The sequence below is a fragment of the Girardinichthys multiradiatus genome, chromosome 5 (assembly GCF_021462225.1).
Source record: "Girardinichthys multiradiatus isolate DD_20200921_A chromosome 5, DD_fGirMul_XY1, whole genome shotgun sequence".
Lineage (NCBI taxonomy): Eukaryota > Metazoa > Chordata > Actinopteri > Cyprinodontiformes > Goodeidae > Girardinichthys > Girardinichthys multiradiatus.
The window spans coordinates 49,879,088-49,897,810 of NC_061798.1; the positions used below are offsets into that span (position 1 = coordinate 49,879,088).

General features: G+C 40.1%; 1 protein-coding gene across 1 annotated transcript in view; it reads left to right on the plus strand.

Annotated features, from left to right (window-relative positions):
* The first annotated feature begins 1,048 nt into the window (after nt 1-1,048).
* Nucleotides 1,049-18,723, plus strand: part of sorcs3 (sortilin related VPS10 domain containing receptor 3) — a 396,336-nt gene continuing 378,661 nt past the window's right edge. The window contains exon 1 of the mRNA XM_047365601.1: nt 1,049-1,715. Within this exon, the coding sequence (XP_047221557.1) occupies nt 1,161-1,715 (555 nt within the window). The 5' untranslated portion in view covers nt 1,049-1,160. The remainder of the gene's footprint in view (nt 1,716-18,723) is intronic.

The following is an 18,723-nucleotide window of genomic DNA, read 5'->3' on the forward strand; positions in this document are numbered from 1 at the left end:
GTTAAAGGTTAATGTTTTATAATCAGATATCCAGAATTTCATTTAAGCTCCTAAAGGAAGACATAAAAGAAATACAGAAATTTGAGTACAGAAAAGTATATAACTTTCACATTTAGCAGTGCTATTTATGAACCAAGGTTATCATAAACCCATGATGCATATTACTGATTCAAATAACAATTATTTTACATATTACATATTTTATTACATATTTTACATGAGTGAATAATTTAACAAATGGGATTACATAAAACTTTAATTTAGGAAAAAACAAGAATCATGATTAAATGAAAGCCAATCAGGTCTTTTGGGGGTCGAAGTGGCTTAGATAATCCAATAAATGATTCCAGAAGTCCGCATTTGTTAAGCCAGGTATCTAATAATAAAACATTATTTTACCAGTTGTAACACTTTTGAAAATCTCCCCTTTTATTCTGATCCTAGGTGGCGCTGCTGATTCTACCTTAATCAACTTCACCGAAGTTAATGAAGGAATGAACGAATTCTTTCTGAGGGTGTTTCAGTGTCTCCAAACTGCTGCGCCACGAACATTTCAGCCCTCAAACTGTGCAGGGTTTAATTTACGCACAAACGGAATATCTTATCACTTTATTTTTTTGAGCCGCAACTTACACATTTAATTTAGTCGTGTAGTAAATCAATTGCAAAAAAATATATATACATAAATAAATAGAGAGCGACAATAATGAAGAGGCTATCAAGAGAAAGCGAAGCTGCGACCAGTGCAGTACAGTGACTATTCTGTGCTGCTCAGATTTAAACACTTCAAAGACTCAGCACCATGGACAGCGTTTCTCTCTCTTTCTCTGTTACACCACACACACACACACACTAGAACACACACACTAGAACACTGAGCGTCTCTTCCGGGCGCTCACTCGGCAGCTGGCTCAGAATCAGCTCCTCCCTCCTATGTGGTGGCTTTTCCGACCAAAAGATCCTCAGACGTGAACAGTTTCGCTGAGGAGCACTTAACTTCCCCCTTCAGCCCTCCCCCATTGCCTCCCCCCCCCCGCCCCTGAAAAAAGATCCAGGCGGACAGCCGAGGCGTCACTTTCTGCATAGCGACCTAAGTGAGCGTAGTTAAGGTGTCGGATAATCAGGTCTCCAGTCGTCCTTCACCCGGATCTCTGTTAGCGATGGAGACTTGGGCCGGCTCCCGCCGAGGTTCGCGCATCTCGCTGGGTATCTGGTTGATGATCGCCGCTCATGCCCTCCAACACGCCAGGGCGGAGATAAGTTGCGGATCTTGCCCATCGCCTGTTCAACTTCGCCGGGAAGAGCTGCAGCTGAGGCCAGGGGTGCGCTCCGACCCCGCAGAGGAGATGGTTGAGGTCAGGGAACCCGGGGTTACTGATCAGGAATCTGGGATGCTTGGTATTTCTGGCCCTGATTTTAGTTTGGATGAAGGCAAAACAGCCCGTTCTGAGTTTGGGGTGGCTGAGGATGCTGCGCTCGGGAGAGCCAAGAGAAGCACTACAGACTTTAACGAGTTCAGCGACAGCGATTGGGCCGGCCGGACCGCGCAGCTGGAGAGCCAGAAATCCAGCAGCTCGGAATTCGGGTGGAACAGAGAGGATGGGAGAGGGAATACCAGGCAGGATGAGTCCAGGCTAAGCAGCAGCACATTCGCTCTCACCGGGGACTCTGCGCACAACCACGCCGTGGTCTACTGGACCGGACAAAACAGCAGCGTGAGTGCAGCTTCGATTTCTAATCTTTCCCCTTGGCTGATGGGTTTCTCTGTGCGGATAAACCCCCCACAGCACACTTTGTGCCGCTGTTAACAGGTGCACCTCCAGCTACAGATGCGCACTAACGCAGGCTGCCAGACTTGAGCAGCATCGTGATTTGTGCGCACCAAACCTTACTGTCACTTCAACTTCTTTCCCTTATTTTCTTACTTCAACAATCGACTCAGCTGCTTTTGCTGTCTTGCTGCGTGTGGCCTTAGAGGCGTGATTAGGTTAAATATTTTATTTTGAGTGCGAAAATATTTATAGCAGATCTGAGATAAGCGAATACATGATTCATTCCTCCCCAGTGATGCCAGCTTTTCAATCCAATTTAAGTGACGGGGGACTGAGGGATCCCTGAATTATTAAAACCGTTTCAGAGAAACCCCAAAATTCATGAGACTCTGAATTTTTCATCTATATATCTGGCTCTTTATCATCATATTTTGGGACATTTTAAAAGCAAAAGATAACTCCAAAATCATCGACACATCCAGCTTAGTTTGGGACTCATGCTTGGTTGTAAAAATCACTTTTCCTTGAGAACACAGTGAAAAAAGATGCCACCCCTTGTTGCATTACCACATACTTTCCAAAGGGGTTTTTGGAGGTTAGGTCCAACTCCTATCTGCATTATTACACTGAGATGTGAGCCTTATTCCATTAACTTCATTTGATTTAAGATGATGTATCTGCTTCATCTTTGCAAGGAAGGTTTTATGAAAGAAAACTGGTTACTAAATTTCAGACTTGGAACCTCTAGGTCTTGAAGTGCAGTAAAATGAGTGTGCAGGTCAGAGATGTGCAGCTTTACGTGCCTTTATTGTTCTCAAAGCACCACTTCACGGGTTTCTGTAATACAGACCTCATTCAGACCCATCCCTGCACAGAAATCGCACCTCCTTTACAGAAGGAGAATAATAAACAAAAACAAATCTGAATCATTTTTACATGATTGTGTCTGCTCAGCAGGAACCCTTTTTTCACCGGCTGCATTTGTTGTTGTGGCCACTCTTTAGGCTTTATTCCATTAAAATAAAAGGAAAATGTAACACGTTTAGTCTTTTCTAAGCTGATTATGACATGGTCTGTGAACTTGTTTTTTAACCTGCAGTGAAGACTGAGGCGCTGTGTGAGTGCGTGTGTGTGTGTGGGTGTGTGTGTGTGTGTGGGTGTGGGGCTGTGTGCTGGATGGAGAAGGCAAGGGGGTTATGAACGTCCATTGACCCTCAGGTTTGAATGCTTAATGCTTGTCTTGAAGACTACTGTTTTTAAGTCTTTTTCGGGCCAAGAAACAGGATAAAACAGGACAGAACCAGAAAGCGTCCTAAATAGAGGAGACCTGCAGCTCCTGGTGGTCAATCTGATGCATTAGGGGGTAGACAGATTTAACTTAAAGTCATTTAACTTCGCTGTGGAAGTACAGTGCTAAGCAAAAATGGAGTTGATGAAAATTCAATCTGGAAGACTCACCTACACCACCGGCTCTGTACTATGACTCCACCCCATCACCACCATCTGGCTTCCTAGCTCCTTCCAACTCCCTTATTATCGGGCTTCCACTCCATCACCAGTATTGGATCCTGGGGGGGAAGACATCTCTATTCCTAATCCTAAATCATTCATTCAAGCTCATGTCATGTATAGCATTCATGTCTTCCTCCGGGGTCCAAGCGCCAAAGAAATAAACATCTGCTATTTAACTTCTCTAATCGGCATCTTTGTGTTTTTATTGTGAGTCTTTACAGGATTGAAATATTCATAACCCTTAAACTTGTTCACATTTTGTCTCATTCCAAGCACAAAGGTCATTGTTATTTTGGATTACTTTATGTAACATATCAACACAAAGTGTTGCTTAATTGGGTAGTGAAAGGATTCTTTTTCCAAACCAAAATCTGACAGTTAAGGCATTCAGTTGTATTCAGCCCCCCGAGTAAACACTTTGCAGGACCTCTTTTCACTGCACTAACAGATGCAAGTCTTTTTGGGCCATGTCTCTTACAGCTTTGGTCATATACATACTAATATTATTGCCCATATATGTGGCAACTAGCTCTATCTCAAGCAGATTAGATAGAGAGCATCTGTAAACATCTGTTTTCAAGCTTTCCCACAGATTTGATGTCTGGACTTTGATTGGGCCGTTTTAACACATGATTATACTTTCATCTAAATTATTTTATGGAGGCTCTGACTGTATTTTTAGTATTGTTGTTTTACTGGAAGGTGAACCTCTGCCCCAGGTAGATCCCGCCTTTGCATTTCAGGCAAACCACATAGAGAAGCTGTTTGCCTACATGTTCAAGGGCAGTTTTGCTCTTCATAAAGGATATCGTTATTTAATCAAGGCTGCATCCAGCATCAAAGTAGAGAGTTCACATTGCTTGAATAGGAACTTTTGTGTGACCTTTTGCAGCCTCTTAACAGGCTTTCTTCCATGTCTGCCCTGTATTTAGTGTCATCCATCTACTTATCAACTCTAACCAGTTTCACCACACTGCTAAAGAACCTCATCCTCAAGCAGGATGGCGACCCCACCCAGTATTACTGTGGGGCTGGCATGTTCAGGGAGGGCAGCTATAATCTGCATGTAGGCCAAAACTTTTACCTTTGGTTTTCTCTGATATGAACACCTTCTTTCGCACCATATTTTCCCTACATGGTTTGTGTTGAGCTGCAAACATGAGTTCTTATGGCTTTCTTGTTGCCACTCTTCCATATTTCCAATATTTGTGTTTTGCACAATTAATAATCATACTGCCAATAGAGTCTCCCACCTCACCTGTGGATCTCCACAGCTCTCCAAGACTTACCGTGGTCCTCTTGGCTCATTCTCTGATTATAGCTCTCCTTGTCCTCCTGGCCAGTTGTGTTGTTCTATAGCCTAACCCTACTTTAAGCCCAAAAAACCCACTGGTGGGTCCAGCTGAGACACGCCATTTTATTTTCTGCCTCTAAAATCATATTCGACACATCTGTTGTTTTTTTTTCCTAAATCTCTCACAAGAGGAGGCTCTAATGTTAATAAAACAATTCACCAAAGTAGTTTTTCACAAATACTTTCCCAACATCACGTTTAAAGTTCCTTCAGACAGGGCTGACTCTAAACAAAACGCAACATAAAACCCCTTTCTTTTTGCAGCAACGCCCCATGTCATAGTGCAGATAAAATCCACAAAATCCAAAATAATGTATTTTGTCTTTGTTTAATCACAAATAATTCAGACATAGTACGGGTGGCAAGAGTGGTTCCACTGGAAAAATATTATTTTATGTCTTACCTTTACATAGGTTCCAACAGTTTGCATTTAGACATGATAACTGTGGAGCTATTCTTGATTTATTTCCATCATGTAATTCCAGGCAGAAATTGCTCCAAAACCCTTTAGGGCATAACAAGTTAAACTTCTCCAAAGCTTTCTCCCTGACCTGCATGTTCCTTGGTCTTCATAATACTGTTTGTTAACTAATGTTCTCTAACAAAGTTCTGAGGCCACAAACAGAACATCAATTGCCTTAAAAATTCCCATAAGTTACTTTTGAGTAACTTATATGAATTTTTAAGACAACTGGTTACACTGAATTTTATTTTGAGGCATGAAAGTGAAGGGCCTGAATACTTAATGTAAGTACACCATAGTTTTCAGATTCTTATTGGTAAAGAAATGTTAACAACTATGTATCATTTCTCTTTCACTTCATAATCATGCACTACTTGTTGATCTATACACTGAAGCTTGTTGTCTTGACAAAATGTGAAGCAGTTGAATGGGTAGGAATACTTTTGCTGTGTACTGTGGTTGAGGAAGATTACCAGCTGAGTGGCAGGGTGACCTAATGAATGAATGAATGAATGACTGGCTTTGGTTTGTTTAACCTTTACTGTCTGAGCTCTCATTCAGCTTTGAAGGAGAGAAAACACCATGAGCTGTTTGGCCAGACGAAACCTCCTTAGGTCCCATTTACTCCAGACAGTAGCAGCTGTTGCACAGCATGCCTTTGTCATTCACTTTATGCTGTACATTCATTGTGAAATGTAACAACATTCTCTTTAATTTCTAAGGTTTTAGCCATTGAGACTAAATAAATCATTTTTATTCCATGTCTTTAAATGAGGTTAATCCCACCTCCAATAAACATGTACCCATCACACCTGCAAAAACAACATGTAAAGAATCATGTTCCACATGAATTAAGAGGTTCAGTTTTAGCCAGGTTCTGCAGAGCGAACACATCTATTAACTGATCATCATCAGAGAGCTCACATCTATATAATCAGACGGTGTGATAAGACAATGCCAAGATGGAAGGGTATCAGCAACAACTTTAGAGAAGCAGCTGCTGCTGTACATGTATCTGGGAAGAGTTATAAGGTCCACTTCATGAAAGGAAAATTAAAAAACACTAAACAAGTGTGCTGTGTTTGGAATGGTTGGCTGGTAAAACTAAAACCAGGCAGCATGAGATAGGTTAGCAAAGTTGAATTTAACTTGGAACAATGTCCTTTGGAGAGATAAGATCAGAGTAAAAATGTTTTACCATAAAGCCCTGCACCATGTTTGGAGGAAAAACCATCACCGCATATCAGGACACACTCATAATGCCACCTGTTAACCAGTGATGGAAGGCTGAAGCTATGGCCTTGTTTTACACTTTGCAGTTATTAAGTTTATCCTCACTTTCTTAATATACCAAAGTAATCTTGGTTTCAAATTTGAGACCATCTGTTAGACAGCTGACGCTTTTGACCCAAACAGGGTCATAAACAGGACAATAATCCCACACACAGTGGCAAATAACAGAATGACTTCAAAAGAAAAGTAATCAAGGTGTTGCAACTGCCTAGTTAAAGTCCAGACCTCAAACTGAAATGCAAAGGGAAAGCTGTACTTTTGCTTATTTGTTTATTTCTGGATCAATTTATTTTTATTCATTTTTGAACCATATAGCCTTAAAATAAAAATAAATTGCTATAGGCTTTCAAGATGACTTATTGGATCTCTATCAGATGGGCTCATATTGCTTCCTGATTTTTCATCCATAAGCATCTGAATTAAAATTGTATTTCTGACCCAAATAGGTGGCTCCCATTTCTTGCTGACTGACTGTTTTGATTTTAGTCCTGACCGAATTCTGACTAAGATTTTGTCTTAACCAAGTCTTTCTTTTGGCTAACATCCACTATTAAAACATACAACTATGCCAATGAATACAGCTTGGCTTTGACTTGGTGCACGGTTGGGGTTGTTGGCTGATCTACAGTTAATTTCTGGATGTTTTTTGTGTGTCACATTACATGCTCATATATTCTTTTTTTCAATTAAACTTACAACTGACATAAATAATGGTTTTATAACAATGTCTGTGCAAATCAACTGAAATGAAATGCTCCATTTTACTTTTAGACGAGTATAGTTTTACCTTTTGAATTTTTTATTTTAGGGCATGCAGACCTCAGTCTGGTAGTTCTTCTCGGTATGATCACCCTGTAACTGGACCGTAGCATTTCTATTATTAAAACACAATTTTTCTGCCATTTTTAGAACACTGCAGCATGTACCACATTTTGTTTTGTACTACTTTATCAAAAATAACCCCTAGCTTGCAGTGTTTTCTCTTTGTTTCATTGTAACAACATAAAAACACTCACAAAGGATGTTTTACCATCTATGTGTGCCCCAGTATATTAGAATGACTCTGAAGAGTTGATTTATTTCAATAACACAACAAAAATACATTTTTGGAGACATTTCTTATTGCCTAATGAAACTATAAATGAAGTATTTGACCTAATAACCATCATTACATATGGATCAAAAAGAGGTATGCCTAAAAACCTGAGAACAGTGCCACAGCTATGAATAACAGGGGTGGCAATATCATATTTTGCTGCAGGAGAGACTGGTGCACTTTACAAAAGAGATGGCATCATGAGGAAAGAATATCGAATGGAAATATTGAAGCAACACCTCAAAACATTAGCCAGGAAGTTCAAGCTCAGGCACAAATGGATCTTCCAAATGGACAATGGCCCTAAACATATCACCCAGTGGTTACAAGGTGGCTTAAGGGCAACCAGTGTTTCACAGTGGCCATCATAAAGCCCTCATCTCAGTTCCAGAGAAGATTTGGGGGCAAAATTGAAAAGGTGAGCACTAGCAAGGTGGCCTGAACTAGTTACATCAGTTCTATCAGAGTGGAATGGCCCTAAATTCCAGCAAATTATTGGAATAAACTTGTGAAAGAAAACCCAAAAGGTTCGACTCAAGTCATTCAGTTTAAAAGACAGTTCTACAAAATATTAAGGAAATGCGCTAAAGTTCTGAATGTGAAAAAAGTTCCAGGAACTTCGCAAATAACAATAATTTGTGTTTCTTAATTGAACTGAAACAACAAGAGTTTAGTCTTTCAGCGAGGAAAAAAACGTTTTGTGTACTTTCATACAGCGTAACCAGGGATGAAGGTAGTTTTAAATTCTTTCCAGTACTTACGGGCGGAGCTAGAGAGGGGGCTGGGGAAGCACTGGGGGCATACATGCATGCATATATATATATATATATATATATATATATATATATATATATATATATATATATATATGTTAATTGTTACTCTCATCTGTGACCCCCTCCAGATCTCTCTCAGCAAAGTCCAAACTCAAACTAATTAAAATGTATCAATATTTTACTTTACTGTAGGCTGTCTGTATAAGGCAAAAATTAGAATCACTTGACAATGTAGAATCTATATATTTACATATTTAAATTGTTAAAGAACTTCCATGTATGAAGCAATGATAAACCATTTTCTGATGCATAACTTTTCATCTTCAGTTTCCGTCTTTTCTTTTGAACAAAAAAGTTATTGTTCTCTGCATTGTGGTCAAGTTTTGATGTCATTTAAATTTAAAAAATGACAGTACGGTTGTTTTTGCGGTTTTTATTTAAAAGTCTGTAGATGGTAAGTGATTTATTGTTCTGTCCTAATGCAAGCGGCAATTTTTTATGTCTGTGCACCACCTGTGTAAAATCTCCCAATCCATTAAATTGAACGCACCGATCTCCTTGGCAACTGTTCTGTTTTGGAGGTAAGCGCGCATGCGCTCTCATGTAGTGTATGTGAAATCTCTGGTCATAAGCGGTGTCTTCGAGCTGCATTGTGTTTTTGTAATTCAGCAAAATAACATGAAACACAACTAGTTACTCTCCCTTTGCTTTTAACTGGGGTATTTAGCAGCGAGCAGACAGACATTAAACGTAACGGTGCTCGATTTAAAGGCTGACCGTTCACAAAACCCCCGAGCTCCGAGGGGAGAGAAGCAAAGCAAGAGCATTGAGGCTCCAGCATAGCAGAACAGTTCAGAAACTATTTGGAATGAGTGGAAAAAAGCTATATTTATAAACAGATTAAGTCGTGTTTTAGATGGCCTATTGGTAACCGATCTGTTCTTTGTGTGCTCATGAATTTTGCAGCCGTAACTGGTTCTGGATGACGGCTTCATAGCAGACAGTCGTTCTTCCCTCTTCCCAGTACTGCATACCGGCGTAGAATCTTTTAGTGGTACGCATTACCGGATCGTACCGGTTCACTTTCATCCCTGAGCGTACACATCTGGTTGTAACTGTCACTGATGATTATTTATTGAGATGCAGCTGCAAGTTTTGCTTGTTTTTGCATTTTTTTTGTTTTTTTGTTCAGACTTTCAAAGCTGAGCATTGAGGAGGATTATTCAGGTTAAAATTTCATCTGACCCAATGGCAAACATGAAAACTCTCAGATGAATCACTGCAACAGTCATGCACATGTTTTAAAGTGCTGACAAAATGCTAAAAACTGACACAAACTCATAGAGGCATACTCTCGAGGGCACAGGCCCCATTCCGCTGACCTTTAGCCTACATGCCAATCCCACGCACCATGCTCGACCGTTTTACCACTCCAGGCCTAAATGCCAAAAATATAACACAGTTGAATGCGAGCTGGCCGACTTGCAAGCTTTTTGGTTGACTGATCACAACACGGATCATAAATTCACAACCTCTCTGTTTGGGAGACTTCCCCTTAGTCGTGTTTTATACTGGCCGTGTTGTGCACGTCTGCTACCTGTTGGAGTGTGCGTGCTGCAGTGAACTCTCAGGGGGTTTGTGGCGTGTCCTCTGAGGCGTGCACACCAGGCTAATGCAGTCTCACTATCTCTCAGTGCCTGTCCAACTTGCTGTCTTCGCCTCCAGCAGTATGCTTCACCCTGTCTACTATGCCTCAGTTCTGCCCTCATGTCTCTGCCTCAGGCTGCTGCAGGTTGTGCTGGAACCCTAACCTCGGGTCCTATAATGGTAGCCATGTTGAGACTGGCTGTCATTTTTAATGCTGATGAACATAATTCGGATGAAGTGTCCCCACAACGATATAAGTTCTTTCCAAGAGTGTTCTTGAGACAGTGTAGCTTCTCAGCTTTGGCAGTCATGAACATAATTGCATTGTGAGTTGACAGCTTGAAGACAAAAATGGATAGCAGTGTTATCCTGAAACCTTCATGTCCTCTCTGGGAACTTTGAGATCGCATCCCAACAGAATATTACAAACAAATCTTTCTCTTTAAGTCCTGGCTGCCAGTTTCCCTTACTTCTTTGAATTTGTTTGATGTGCTTCGGCACGTGCCACTCTCATTGTTGTCAGTATGCTTTCAAAAATCAGCATGAGGCACAGCAGATACATGCAAGACTCAAGAGGTCTTTCAAATGGTTAGAAACCGCGCCGAGGCAGGTCATCCGTATCTGGCAGGTCATCAATAGAGCTGACTGTGTGTTTGAAATTCCCAAATCCCTCTTTTGAGTAGCAAAGGAACCCACCAAACTCTCATGAGCAACATTTAAAGTAAAAAATGTCAGACCACAGGGGCAGATGGGCTTGTGGGAAACATTAAAAGCTCCTTTCTCTGCAGGTTATTGGATTCTTCCAGAGCAGGTGTCAATGAATGATGTCATTTTGTGAAAGTAGAAAAAAGTCTGTCTGCTTGAAATATTTCTGTTAAACACTCATTAAACTGGACTGACTTTCATTTGTATTTAATGGTCATTTAACATTTTTTCCTGTGAGGAAAATAAAAGCTCAGAGACCTGCTAACAAAGACAGAGTCACATGATAAAGCCCTAAACAAGTAAGAGACAGTTCCTGCTCTTGCTTACTTGGCCCCCCTCCCACGCTGTTTTGGATTAACTATTGTTAATACATTATATATACACTATAATGACTGCATTCCCCTCATATCATGGTGGCTACACGCCACAGTATTCTAGAACAGGGTTGCCTGAAACATTTTAAATATATTTCTGCTAAAACACAACCACCGTAAATTCCGGATTATAAGCCGCTACTTTTTTCACACACTTTGAACACTGAGGCCTACACAACGGTGCGGCTAATGCATGTTTTTTCAAGCCGCCAAAAACATTTTGCCTGGTAACAGTAGACCAATCAAATTGATGAGTAGTTCAAAGAGGTCCAATGAACTTGTGTGATAAATTAAGAGCACTTTCACAATTCAATTACCCGTATTGTAAATCAGTCATTTAAATTCACCCTCATCAACATGGAAAATCACCAACGAGGTATGAAAAGCTGGACTGCTGCGTGATTAAGGGGACCAGGTGCGCTCAGGTGAGAGTGTCAACGAAGAGGCTGAAGTGAGGGATGAGATCCTGAGGCTGCTCAATTCGGACACTGAAGAACAGGACTTTGATGGTTTCAGGGCGCAGAAAGAAGATGAAGAAGGCGATCAATGACTTTTGACCTGGTAGGCTGCAGTGTAAATCAGTTAGGGGATATTGGAATGTTGTTCATGCTCTGTTCAGTAAAAAAGCATTAGCAACGGAATTTGTATGTTACTGATAACGTACGTATATTTAAAGGTAGCCGTGTTAGCCACTGTTTGAAAAAAAGCATTTGCAATATGCATTTGTTTATATTACCATACGGATTAAGTTACAAGTTAAAAATTCCTCACGTGCTATATCTTTCTGTGTAAATCATATTACAATGTGGGACACCCGCGGCTTAACATCCGATGCGGCCTGTACAAGTAGAAAATTGGTTTTCTTTCTAAAATTAGAGCATGCGGTTTTTAATCAGGTGCGGTCTGTTGTCCAGAATTTATGGTATATCAAATGGCTGACTTAAATTTTCAGCATGTCATCCGGTTCTGCAGGAGCCAGTTAATGAGCCATTTATTCGATTCAGAGAACAAACAGCATCATGAAGACCAAGAAACACAGTAGACAGGTCAGGGAAAAAGTAGGTTCCAAAACAATACCCCAAGCATTGTACTTCTCACAGAGCTTTGCTCAATCCATCATCTGAACATGGAGAGTCCACCATGGCAATCCACTTGAACTGCCAATTCACTTAAAAGCATATTTTTGGAACTTTGAGAGGTAGGAGGAGTACCCAGATAACCCACATGTACACAGAAAACAAAGGCAATACCCTGTTGCTACCGAGCAGCAATGCTAAATCTACTACATGGCACCAGCTTTGTTTGAAGTTTGATAACATATTTCATTTTGACTTTAAACTTTCCTCAACGACCTCTTTGTCTTTTGCAGGCTTACATTTCACACATAGGGTTATTTGTTGCCAGTGTTTACATAAAAGGAATGCCAGTCATTGTTGAACTTCTGAGTTTTTAATGCTAAGCAGCTTCTCTTTGTGACTTTGAAACAAATGCTATCATCCAGGGGTAGACATGGCATATATTTTAAAAACTATATGCAGTGTAGATTCTCACCAGAGGCAACACAACTATGAATGAACACACATGGAATTATGTAGTAAACAACAGGTGGAAAATACCTCTAAACATTTTATTATTTAATATTCTTCCAAACAACCACCCTGTCTTTACTGCTTTGCATCCTTAGTGTTGTGATTATTAATCTGAGAATATTTAATATTTAATATTAATATTTTATCAAATAATATTTTGGTCTGTTAAGGTTCGTCCTGTGAATACCAGCCCAGTAAGGCGATGGTATTAGGACAAAATAGAAAGGTGTGAGACGAGCTCTGACATTATTGAACAGCATAAACTCTGCACACATAGAATTAATTCACACAATTTCTTAAAATACAAGATTTTATTAACAAAAATAAGTCAACTCAAAGTCAAACATATTTCCCTCAACAAACTCTTTACTTTGCTAAAACAATCCAACTAAACTACCAAGCAGAATTAAAGAATAATGAAGACTAATGGACTATGTGCAATATAAACAAGTTGATTAAAGATGATTGAAAATCATGACCAAAAAGAGTGATGCAACATTACCATGCAATGTTTATGTTTGAGAACCAAGGATTATCTTGAAGAATCTGGAAATGAAGTTAAGTTAGTCTTGGAACCAACTTAGGAAATAATCAGCAAACATTTAGACAGCCATTCACAATGCAAGATCAGATAAAATATTATTTTGATTAAATTATATTTTAAATAATGATCTGCTGAATAAAACCAACCTTCTGGATGACTAATTCTCAACGGTGTCTAATTAGCTGCCTTTATTTATTAAAATAATATTTAAAGAAATATTATTAAGGGAATATTTTGGAAAAGAGCCAAATCTTTCTTGAGAAATGGGGCTTAATGGTGTTTACTTAGTTATCAAATCTAGTAAATGATGTTCAGGGACTATTATTCACTAGCTTGAAAACTAATAACCTTTCTGTTAAATACTCTTTAGTAGCAAGCACGTGTTCTTATCGGTTAGCAGTTGAGCTAACAAAGAAGCTGCTGGCTTAGCACCAGAAACAAATACATACCTTTAAAATACCAGGGTTAATAAAAGGGTTAAAGTGCATAAGCGCGGACGGCGCGTTATGAGCAATGTTCTGTTTAAAAATCACCCTTTAAATAAAGTTTGTCTTAACTTTAAAAACATACAAAGAACACAAACCGACACTTGTGCTACAGATAGCCTGCTAGCACTAAGATAGCCGAGTTTCACAAAAACAAAACAAAACTTCATAAATAAAAACGTTCAGATCATTTCAATCTAAACCACTTCTATATTATTCTGCCCAAACACTTAACCTCATGAACTGTGGTGAGGAATGTTGTCCAAGCGACGATGATGAAGTTTGAAGAAGGTTTCCACAGTGAACAAAGGGTCAGCTTCCCGCTGCTTCTCACGATCAGAAGGTGCGTTCGTTCTGTGAACAAAAGGGTTAGCTTCCCGCTAACCTCCAGCTGCGGATGAAGAATGGCTCGTTGTCCGCCAACGCCACTGCACGGTGATGTGGTCTCTGTTGTCTTCCTTCCAGACTGGGAGACCGCTCCGCTCAGCTTCATAGAGACCACGTTACTCTGTAGGGAACTTCTCTGGGACAATTTGCTTCACAGGCCTCAGAGGAAAAAAAGTAAGCAACTCTTACACCTTAATTTCCCCGTTCATGAATGAAAATACCGGATACACAGACGGTATTTCATTCGTACTTAACTTTGCATATGATCGATGATCGTATGGCTTCCTTGGATCCAGTTGAAGCGTTTATGTCTGTTTGCCAGCAAAGAGACATCAGCGTGCTTTGTCCCTCCTTTCCGGTCCCTCTGGAAGGCCGTGTGGAAGAGGGCGGATGTAGCAACAGCTGTGCTTTTATTTGGGTGCCGGAAGAAGGTTAATGCACTTTATTTTGAAAGTTCCAGAAACGTCCGTACCGGAGTTTAATGTTGAAATCCATGGCTTTGGGTCCCAACAATAGTATTCACAAAAGAAGCGGTATAGAAATGACTGACTTACTGATATTTAAAGTTATTTTACAATTTTTTGTTTGCTACTTAATTCCATATGAGTTAACAGTATTAATGCTCTTAGTGAGAATCTACATACAATGGAAATAGTCATGAAAATAAAGAAAACCATTAAATGAGAAAAGGGTTCTAAACCTTTTGACCGGTAGTGTAGATGTGGGTGTTACATGAGAAAATAGGATTTAGCAAAGAGTTACAAGATTTTCTATTGTCATCCTTTCTACTTTCCTCTTTTTAGATGAATGTCACCAGTCAGTTTCTCCTCACAATTGAAATCCAGGTTTAATAAAGGGTTGGTCAAACCTTTGCTGTACTTACTATAAATCACCATAAATGATCTTTGACTGTAAATATGCTCAGTAGGATACATTAATGCACACTGTATATTTTGTTTGATCCTTTTATTCTTAGTCATTGTTTCTTTGTTAAGCTCTGTATTATATTGATTACAATGAGATGTAGAGTTGGACCGTTTGCTGTAGTTGTACTCAGCCTGATGCTCCTTCTTCACCTTCTGATCGCATGCATTGTGGCTTTAAAAGGACACATCATACTGCTGTACAGTCAGTATAACCTGTGATGGATGTGTCATAAATTACACAATTTGGCCACAGTTGAAAATGGGATTTTAGCCATGCAGAGTGAAAAGTGAAGAGGGTCCATGTGGGATGAGAAGCATTAACTAATTATATAATTTCTAAAATAAAACACTACACACATTGCTTTCAACAACATTCAGCCTACATGACTGTGGACACAAAAATAAAGCTATTTTCTTCTGTCATAAGTTAACTAGGTCAGCTCATTTTCAACATTTTGTAACTCCTGCTGAAGGTCACTGGAAGCACTTAACAGAGTTACATTATGGTAAAACTCTCCTCACAGCAGAAGCGCTACTACATTAAGAAGGCCATCCAATCAGGATGCATTGCACCTGCAACTGCAGCATGGCATGGCTCTCGGATCACATCAAGCTGCTAAAAGGCTTTCAAGCAATGGTCAAAGTGGAAACCTAGCTGGCCCGACCAGAGGTTTTAAAAGGCTGCCTTCGCCGAACCTGATGGCCTCATTATGTTTCCTGTGTGATTGCCACAATGGCTGCTGGGGAGGCACCTCGCTATGAGTTCAGTGTTGAGTGTAATCACATGCTTGGCTACTGATCCCAGTACAAGAGTGCTGACATTATTTGTGTGAGAGGAGAAGACATGTGTGTGCAGTGCCACAGAAATCAGAAAACCTCAGTGTCAGATTGGAGTAAGATTCATTAAAAAAAAGGATTACAGCGCTTTTTTTCCACTTTTGCGTAAAGTGTTACGCTTTTCTTGCCTTGCAGGAAAGACCTGAATTCATAACATGTGTGAACGTGCACATGTGGATAACTATCAAGTTTCATATTAAAATCTCATGAAAGATATGTGCATTTACAACATTTTGATGCTATAATGTGTAAAACAGGTTCCTATAAGGAACCAATGGGTAACACATTATGGCCTTGGAATATGTGAAATGCCTAAATGAAACCCATAAATTGCATGTAACATCCATATAAAACAGATTTAACTCATAAAGAGCATAATAACAACTCAAAGCACTGTTGGATTACAAGTCCCATTTACCCAGCTTAAGATCTAGGCAGGCAACTTGGGGTTCACTTTAATGTGGTGGAGAAATCTTTACCACACAACTACTCTTCCAAATATGTTTTTTAGGACTCATGCAGGTTTTCCTATATGTGTTTCTTATTTGGATATTATGTTGTTAAGAAACAAGTCAAACATTTTTATTTTGTGAAAATAATATTTTGTGGTAACATGTGAAATACAGGTGGGAAAACCCAAAATTCCTATCTCACAAAATTAGCATATCATTAAAAGGGTCTCTAAACGAGCTATGAACCTAATCATCTGAATCAACGAGTTAACTCTAAACACCTGCAAAAGATTCCTGAGGCCTTTAAAACTCCCAGCCTGGTTCATCACTCAAAACCCCAATCATGGGTAAGACTGCCGACCTGACTGCTGTCCACAAGGCCACTATTGACACCCTCAAGCAAGAGGGTAAGACACAGAAATAAATTTCTGAACGAATAGGCTGTTCCCAGAGTGCTGTATCAAGGCACCTCAATGAGAAGTCTGTGGGAAGGAAAAAGTGTGGCAGAAAACGCTGCACAACGAGAAGAGGTGACCGGACCCTGAGGAAGATTGTGGAGAAGGGCCGATTCCAGACCTTGGGGGACCTGCGGAAGCAGTGGACTGAGTCTGGAGTAGAAACATCCAGAGCCACCGTGCACAGGCGTGTGCAGGAAATGGGCTACAGGTGCCGCATTCCCCAGGTCAAGCCACTTTTGAACCAGAAACAGCGGCAGAAGCGCCTGACCTGGGCTACACAGAAGCAGCACTGGACTGTTGCTCAATGGTCCAAAGTACTTTTTTCGGATGAAAGCAAATTCTGCATGTCATTCGGAAATCAAGATGCCAGAGTCTGGAGGAAGACTGGGGAGAAGGAAATGCCAAAATGCCAGAAGTCCAGTGTCAAGTACCCAGTCAGTGATGGTCTGAGGTGCCGTGTCAGCTGCTGGTGTTGGTCCACTGTGTTTTATCAAGGGCAGGGTCGATGCAGCTAGCTATCAGGAGATTTTGGAGCACTTCATGCTTCCATCTGCTGAAAAGCTTTATGGAGATGAAGATTTCATTTTTCAGCACGACCTGGCACCTGCTCACAGTGCCAAAACCACTGGTAAATGGTTTACTGACCATGGTATCACTGTGCTCAATTGGCCTGCCAACTCCCCTGACCTGAACCCCATAGAGAATCTGTGGGATATTGTGAAGAGAACGTTGAGAGACTCAAGACCCAACACTCTGGATGAGCTAAAGGCCGCTATCGAAGCATCCTGGGCCTCCATAAGACCTCAGCAGTGCCACAGGCTGATTGCCTCCATGCCACGCTGCATTGAAGCAGTCATTTCTGCAAAAGGATTCCCGACCAAGTATTGAGTGCATAACTGTACATGATTATTTGAAGGTTGACGTTTTTTGTATTAAAAACACTTTTCTTTTATTGGTCGGATGATGAAATATGCTAATTTTGTGAGATAGGAATTTTGGGTTTTCATGAGCTGTATGCCAAAATCATCCGTATTAAGACAATAAAAGACCTGAAATATTTCAGTTAGTGTGCAATGAATCTAAAATATATGAATGTTAAATTTTCATCATGACATTATGGAAAATAATGAACTTTATCACAATATGCTAATATTTTGAGAAGGACCTGTATTGTGTAGTAGGCCTACTACATGGAACACTTGGAAATAAAACCTAACCCAATGAGAACGGAGAATGACAAGTAGGTGACATTTAACATATGGAACATTTCCATATAAATCATGTTTTTCACATCGTGCACATTTTAATGTTATTTTTTTCACCTTTGCTATTTGTTGTCATCACATGTGAAGCATAGAACCATATATTTTTCACATGATCATACATCTTCACATGTGAAATAAGTGAATTTAATGTATCTCTTTAAAAATTATTAAGCATCTGACAGAGATAGCGCATCGTTTCTTTGCGCCCAGGTTTTGCTGTGATCAGTTTGACAATTCATGGGCTAACTTTTAGAAAATTGAATTTTAGACTTCCTTGTCTCAGAGCCACTGAGCATATTGACATTATCCACCTATACATTTTGGTTTTTAATGCGAAGTACTTTACTTTGTATCTCCGATGTCCCCTGCCATTTACCAAGTGCTGTTGAGCCGGGTCAAGCGGGCAGGTGACGAGCCCACACCGGATCCGTAGACTACACACTGCTACTCCACAACTATCTGTTTGTGTCTTCCTCTGGCTTACTGAGAGCCCAGTTGAAAGAAAAAGACAAAAATGTGCACATACACACTCTCAGGATCACATCTCACTCAGTCAGATTAAATGCCTCCCTTCCTGGAGGAGGTCGTCATTGATGGAGACTAATGTTGACACATCGCACCCCAGAACCTGCAGTCAATTAACACATTGTCTAATTAAAGTGATCTACTGGTTTATCTATGAAAGATTGAAAGTGGCTGTAAAATGAGTCCACGCTGCATTAACTTTACAATCAGGTCTGCTTCTTTATTTCCATTTGGATTTTAATGGTAATAACCTGCTTTAACAT